A 7,809-nucleotide genomic window follows, 5' to 3' on the forward strand; every position below is an offset into this window, starting at 1 on the left:
TTCACCATCATTTTCCTTCTAATTTCGCCATCAGATGAAAAAAAGTACCCTAAATGCATTGTGTGTCACTTTCTCGGTCAGGGGCGTTCCCTCCGTGACGTCACTTAGGGCATCGTCATCAACTCGAAAACAAGATTTCATGAATATTCAGCGCGAGTCTTAAAAGGTAAAATATAGCTAGTCCGGAGGTGTCGGTTGTCCTTTAAAATAGATACTATCCTTATGAGACAGCTACATTTTTTTGGTCCAGAGGGGGAAAATGACTAAAGATTACATTAAAAATTAACAAATTCAAACATTTGTAAGAATTTAAGCCATCACGGCTATACTGATGCCTCTTCAAATGGAGTCGAAAACACGAGAAGTAACGATCTTGAGCCAGATGCTTCTTTCCTCGCTCACGTATGACAGCACCTTCCTCCTCTCCTTTCATCGCCAACACGAAGCACATGAAAAAGCTCCTTCAAACGGAATTCGCGTTGCAAAGCAGGCGGCGTGTTGTAACGAGCCTTCGCCGCTGCGCAAAAACGACACGCCATTGGTTGAAAAAGACGAACCACGCTGGCATTCATCCTGGTTATTCTGCAGGGTTCTGCAGGAGCCAACATGAGGGATGCTTGTAATTAGTACGCCAATGTAAAGGAATTATGTTGAGAATTTGCTGTGCGTGTGTGTTGAAGATTGAAATGTCTTTTTTTTTTGTATTTCTTTTCCCCTCTGGCAAGACTTTTTTTGCTCGTTATCAGGGTGCCATCGAACAAGTCAAAATTAAGCTTCTTAATTAATACTTTCAACCGCGGCTGGGTGATTACGGTGTTAAAATAAAAATCAGATGAACAGTTGTAGTCGTTCACTTATTCTCTTGGCTGACAGAAGAAGCGAATTGTGATATTTTTCAAAATAAGACTATTGTTTTAAGGTGTTTTGTTTTGAAGAGTGAGTTCCGTTTTGTTTTTAAGAGTGAACACACAACAAGCAAGCGGGGTAATTCCACATCAGAAGCTGTGATTAAAATGCTAAATAATATATATATATATATATAAATTGGAAATATAGATTAGCATATATTACATATGAGAATTAATATAACAATGAACTCTTGTTTTTTGTTGTCATTTCTGGAGATGTATCCAATGTGTACGTACTTGCACATCTAAAACGGTAAAAACATTTATTGATGATATTTCAATTGTTCTTCGAATTTTTATTATCTTATGATGCATATACTGTGTATATCTTTAATCATTCAATTGATTAATAAAAAAAACACGCCTGTCCAGGCATTAAGATGAAATGTGTAAAAAAAAGGAGCGTTGGCTTTAGTCTATCTGTATCAAATGTGACAGCAGAATAAAAATGTCATTTGGTAAAAAACATTTAAATAGTGTACATACCTTAAGGACACCGTGCATGGCAGTTTGCAGGCCGGACCCACTGGATAGTCAATGCAAGCCGATTGAAGAAAAAACACAATTGCAAATATATATTATTTGCATCAAAATAAAACAAAAAACATATTTCTTAGCTATGAATGGGGTGACATTTTGCACAAAGAGGACAAAGTCGTCATTCTATCCACGTCGGGCAGCCATTAACGAGCATACATTGCAACTTGTAAGGCTTGACATCGAACTCGCGAGCTAACTGCTACATAAACAGCAACGTTTTCCGCTGATTTATGTTAAATAAGGTGCACGCAAATATACCTGCAATTCCACTTGATTTTTTAGGAATAAGATAACTGCAAAGGAAAAAAAACAGTTGCAGTCGTACCTGCACACGGAGGAAATGGGTGGGTGCACAGCCGCCATGAATGACACGCGATGCATTATGGGATATGTAGTACTGGGACATCTCGGGAGATAAATTGCTGTATTGTATTTTACAAGCAGCAAACAAAAAACACACATAAAACAAATTAATGCTATAATAATTGGAAATACAAAATATATATTACGTATATATGAATTAATATCTTAATAAATTCGTGTTTTTGCTGTGTTATGTAGATGTAAATGTATTCCATTTGTAGTTTTTAATTATCTTATAATGCATATAGGATGTATATGTTCAATCATTCAATTGATTAATAAAAAAAAAAAAAAAAAATACGCCTGTCCAGGCATTGAGATGAAATGTGTAAAAAAAAAAAAGGGGAGCGTGGGCTTTAGTCAGCAGATGGACATTTTTAATTCAACACCCAGGGAACGTTTTGCATAAAAAGGCAATCTGCTTCTAGAGTTATTTTTCTTTTTGTAGACGAGCCAAATTAAAAGGCGAACAATGCCCAATGGAGTTTCACAAAGGCTTTTGAATGTGGACATCTTCTGAAGCTCCCCTTCTGAGAGCCTGTTTTTCCCCATTTTTTTTTACAGTATTCTGAATGTAATGCCCTTGCGTGTAGGAAAGAAGAGCCACCGTTTCCGATAATCTTTGCAGAAATTAAATCGAAATTCAGAGAGCAATAATATGACAAAAAATGCATCAAGCGCACACTCAAAGTACATAAATACAGTACGCTCACTTTCAGTCTTATTTTGAAAAATGTCTCACAAAGTGAAGGCCCTCCCTCCCCAACTGTGATAACAACCTTGTTAGCAACGACCGTACCGGCTGCTGATCAATAAGTGGATAAACCCGAGAGAACACCAACCATGACAAGCATTTGTGTACAAACAATCATCGGAAATCATTGACTGCAAGCATTCACATCATTGCGGACATTCTCAGGTCAAGTCATGTTGATTTGCCTGTAGTCATATCATAAATAACAGATATACATCTATTTCACCATTGTCCAACAACACAACCGGCGATCAAGTTCATATCCGCCATTTTAAATCGATCATAATATCATAAGATTGGATATCACATTCATTGCTAAAGTAGAAACAGGATGTAAGCCATCACTTCACTCCGATATCATCAAGAGGCAACTACATCAACGACCATCACAAAGGTAAACAAAACGACTTTATTCGACAGTACAGTTTATTTATTTAATTACAATACAATAGCACGTTTATTGTACATATAATAAGGTGTATTTTGTGTAGTTTTAAATCTTATTTAGTAGAAAATGATGTTTTATGGGGACTTGGGAACGGATTATTCTCATTTGAATGGTTTCCTATGGGAATTTAATTTTTGGGATGCACAATTTTCGTCTTACACACTCTCTGGGAACCAATTAAGTTCGTAAGACAAGGTATCACTGTACTTTAAATGTGAAGAGTAATAAAAGGCTACCTGGCTACTATAAGAGGTATCAGGAAGGAAGCTTTATTAAAGCCTCCCAAGAAACTTTACCCAATATCCACTGCGAGCACAAAAAAATGAATAAAAAATACCCACAAAAAATGGACACTTGTGTTAAAGGGCAACAGATTGGACGATTTGAGATGAGAACGAGGCCCTGATGGATTTCATGTTGGAAATATCAATAGCCTAAAGTCCAAATTACATTTTTTTTGCTGATGTTATCCAATTAATTCCATGTTATTTTTTTTTCTGGATTTGAATGGATGCTAAATGTTCTCACAGCGGCTTAAAAAGATAACCCTGCTTTCTTAACTTCCCCGGCGATACGCAAGCGCACATGGACAATGTGGATTGGGAGCTATGACTAAATACTTTTTTTGGGGGGTCCGCGCATATACCAAATGCAGGCGTACTCCATGACATGAAAGCAAATTTATCCGGCTGCATACTAAAAGCCCTGGCGTGGATTGTGCATGCTGCGGCGGTGTTAAAAAATGCAAACCCCATCAAAGAGACTCCTTGCTTCTTTTCTTGAGCCTCCATGCAAAATCTGATGAAAAGCTTGAGCTATTTTTAGAAACGCGTTCCTAACATGCTTCTATAGGGTGAGGAGTGGGCAACTTTTGGTGGCTCTCGGGGATCACTTGTGGCAACCTGCGGTTTACATTCTAAATCTTGACATTATTTTAGTTTTATTGCAGAAAATAAAAACGCACGCTCCCTCGCTCACCCACAATTAATTCCCTTCTCTCGTCATGCCAAGTTTCCTGGCAAAGTTAAAGCGCGTTGGAAGAGAATAAAAGCAAATCCATTCTTTTTATGTTCTTCTTTTTGGGAAGGGGCGGGGGTGTGGCAGTTTGAGTGAACGCTACAAATAAACAATAGAAAAAGTTATATGCAATTGCGGGGAAGCAAAGCGCTTCCTCTGGCGCTGATCGATAAGCGGCTCATTGGAGCGACTTCTCGCCCTCAGGCAAAAGTGCTGAGATGAGGCCCGCTGGGCCGCCGATGCTCCATCTTCTCGTATCGATCCCTTTGGGAGGATTCGGGAGCGCTCGGCACGTTGATTCCACGGCCAATGAGTGCGGCGTTTGAGGACGCGCGGCCTTCATCAGAGGTCAGCTGAGATCGGAGGCCCAGCGACACGCTACGGCTACGCTCAAGTAGCAAAAATCTCACTTGTGAGAAAGGCTTACAAATCAAAGAGATGCTACGCTTAACGGAGGTTCCTTAGCAGAAATAATGGGGGAGAGTGTGTCTAGGAGGGCGATTTCGGGTCAATGGTGCGTTCGGTGTCCTGGGAAATCTCTGCGCTCAATTATTTATCACCCGTGTTCATTCACTTACATGTCATCACTGATAAATAATTCGAATGAAGGCATGAGCCATGAAGGATGGAGGCTAAAACGATGCACATAATGCACCGTGTACGGATATAAATACATATGCGACGTTCGTGCGCCATCGACATATGCGGTCGCATAATTCACGATGAAGCAGGTGGTCGCGTGGGACTTTGTTACGAGTGCAGCCTCTTTATTAATTGACTACTACTGAATGTCGGTTGTTTTTGGAGGGGGCGGACACCCACTGAGATATCGATGTTACATCTTGGTTGCCATGGTTACAAAAACACATGGGAAAAAAACAACTCTTCTCCGAATGATGAAAAGTGAATAGAACAGGATGTTCACATTCTTACAGGTATCCCGGTGAAAGGAAAAACGAGGAAGGGGGAGCAGATGGGGGGTCTGTTGTCAAAGGAATATGAATAACTAAAATGATTGACATTTGCCTGAAGGTAAACATGATTGAACGTCACTGGCTAATCTTTGCTGCCCTCTGCTGGACTAATGTATATTCATCCGTATTCTCAAACTACACAGGATGCTAATTTGCAATTTTCATCGTTAACAGCATGCAAGGGAGAATTAATAATAATACCTGAAGGTGGGCTGGATGGCGACCGATCCGGGGTGTGCGGCTCTTTTAATCCCTGAATGAGAACCCACGCATTAAAATGAACCATCAGGAACCGCATACAACGAAACAACAAATATTATTGAACAAGAAATGTTTTACCTGTGATTGTCCGGCGTCCCGCGTAGACGTATTCCGTCTCTCGCGCAAGTCGCCCGCATCTCTCATGAGAAACGCTCCAGAAAATGAATGACAAAAAGCACACTTGACAAGGCTGAGTTTGAAAAATACTGTATATTGATCCATCTGTATGTTTGATACACACAAAGATCACGTGACCACAAGCTCACAACTTCCCTTAAAATCAAACACATTTTCCATTTCAGCCCTTTTAACGGCGACAGCGAGTACGCCATAACAAACAAGAACAACAATAATAATAATAAATATGATATATCAACATGAAATGCGACCAAAGCGGTCATGGTTGCGGACCAGACACACACACTGATGCATGCTAGGAATCTCCTCTTCTGGCACCCTAGAGGCTCCCCAGTTCCCCTGGCTCGTCTGAGAAAATGTCGGAGAAACGTATGCTAACATGCTAACTAGCATCTAATCCCATTCTAATGCTTTAAAGTCTGAAAGTCCAAAAAAAGATGTCCACACTTTGTCCATTGATTAGGCCTGTCTTCTGGGGGCGATGGTATTTCAGCCCCAAAACATCCCATGGCCCCTTAGTCAGTACTTATTGATCCCGAAGAGGCGTACGCCGTGCAGCTGGGGTAGCTTTGGAATGAGCACGGTGAGCAGCGATACCGTGTTGACCACGAAGTGCACACGGTCGTATTTGGTGTAAAAACTGGTGAGGATGTACCTGCGCAACACAAAGCCACAAGACCATTCAACGAATGGTACAAGACAGACAGACGGAAATATAGTAGGAAATATCAAGGAAATGTAAAGATTCAATTGCATTTTTTTTTCTTACAGGACGATAGGTGTGATGGTGAGGAACTTGCGGGAGGCGGTGAACTGCACGCCGTAGTCCATCTGCTCCCAATGCGTGAGGAGGCGGGCCTTGCCTTGGTCGGGAGTCTCAAACGGCGTCCCTTTGACGGTGTGCAGGAGCAGGTACATGCACTGCGGTTTTTGCCACAAAAATCCACATTATAAGACAACGGAAATGACAATGACATCGTTGAAATGAAGCACCTGCTTACATCATCATTAGTCAAAGCTAGTCTGCTGATTCAAGCAGTGTCATTCAGCGCGTGTACTCAATTATAAAGAAAGCCAATGGATGAATGATGACGCACGCCTACCAGGTTGTGGATGAGGTTGGTGAGGGTCCACACCACGGGCACGCTGGCAAAAGGGATGCTGAGCAGGATGACGTGCAGCAGGCCGATGCCAAGGATGTACGACAGCCACATGCCGCGGCTGTTCATCACGCGGGTGTTGGGGTTCACCTCGCTGTGTGCCGTACCCACGTTCATGTCGGCGTCACCGGCTGCCACCTAAATGGGTGCAGGGTACACAGGTTCAATTGCAAATTACAGTTTCACGACTTACCCGCAGCCCTGTCCAGATTGTATGGTTACAAATGATAAAAATACATAAAGAAAATAGTATGTTAGTGGATTATTTATACACTCTCCTTTGTAGTTCTGACTTTTATGAGTACTGTGGTGGGCGTGTTCCCAAAACCAAAGTAGTAATTAGTCACACCAGCCAATCACAAGGAAGCATTTGATGCTAAAGTTAAACAAACGACCCATGACCCGGATATAAAACCAGAAGTAAACAAAAGAGCGTCTTAACGTGTCACTTGCTAGCTAAAAATGGCTACAGGGCTTATCACAAACCAGACAAAAATGGCTCCGACAGCGGTTCGAGGAGCCCGTTATCAAGGCGTCGATCTCGGGGAGGCTCTCGCTTACGGAACGACCACTCGCATCTTGGCGACGACCAGAAGGAAAGCTTTAAAAAGCAGCCAAGAAGACAAAAAGGGGGACTTCTTTTCGGTCCCCTTTCCCCAGCTGCTGACAACAGGGCGCCGTTTAGCCGCGCGACGTCATCTCTCATCGCCCCCGCGAACAGCTCAGTGTTCGGCCTCAAAAGTTCCGCCTACCATTCGCTCTCATCTGTAATTGGTTGGCTTGGAACACGTGGTCAACACACGACCCAATCAAAATATAGATTCTGACAACAGGTGCCCTTTGCCCGCGACGTCATCTCTCATCGCCCCCGTGCAGTGCTCAGCGTTCGGCCTCGAAAGTTCCGCCTACTATCTTTCTCGTCTATAATTGGTTGACTTGAACACGTGGTCAACACAGGACCCTATCAAAATAAGCGTAGAAATCTGCAAAGGCACCCCCTTTAGCGAGTTGATCTTACGTCAGTGCGATTGCCACAATAGATGTGGCAGATTTCCCCAAACTTCTCAAAGAAACATTGTAAATAACTGCACAATGGCTCATATTCAGCCACTTACACAAAAAAAACAATGCATATGGGATAAATATGGGCATTACTGCAAGCTAAAGGTCGATCTAGAACTGTACTGAGTCCAAATAAATGTTCATGTCAAGCTCTCAGGTTCACACTTGATGTGAGCACACAAAG

General features: G+C 42.0%; 1 protein-coding gene across 2 annotated transcripts; it reads right to left on the bottom strand.

Annotated features, from left to right (window-relative positions):
* Positions 1–5,456: 5,456 nt before the first annotated feature.
* On the bottom strand, positions 5,457–7,267 carry LOC148887691 (ORM1-like protein 3). Of its 2 annotated transcripts, none has more exons than XM_089015414.1 (4): positions 7,050–7,267; positions 6,507–6,701; positions 6,173–6,324; positions 5,457–6,058 (listed from the first exon to the last, which is right to left on the bottom strand). In XM_089015414.1, exons 2-4 carry the CDS (start codon positions 6,678–6,680, stop codon positions 5,923–5,925), a joined length of 462 nt encoding a protein of 153 aa, XP_088871540.1. In that variant the 5' UTR covers positions 6,681–6,701; positions 7,050–7,267; the 3' UTR covers positions 5,457–5,922. The 2 variants fall into 2 exon arrangements, with proteins under 2 accessions (XP_088871540.1, XP_088871541.1); XM_089015415.1 differs by having other exon boundaries at positions 7,125–7,260.
* Positions 7,268–7,809: the final 542 nt, after the last annotated feature.

The sequence above is a fragment of the Hippocampus bargibanti genome, linkage group LG15 (genome assembly GCF_051943395.1).
Source record: "Hippocampus bargibanti isolate YZ-2025 linkage group LG15, ASM5194339v1, whole genome shotgun sequence".
Classification (NCBI taxonomy): domain Eukaryota; kingdom Metazoa; phylum Chordata; class Actinopteri; order Syngnathiformes; family Syngnathidae; genus Hippocampus; species Hippocampus bargibanti.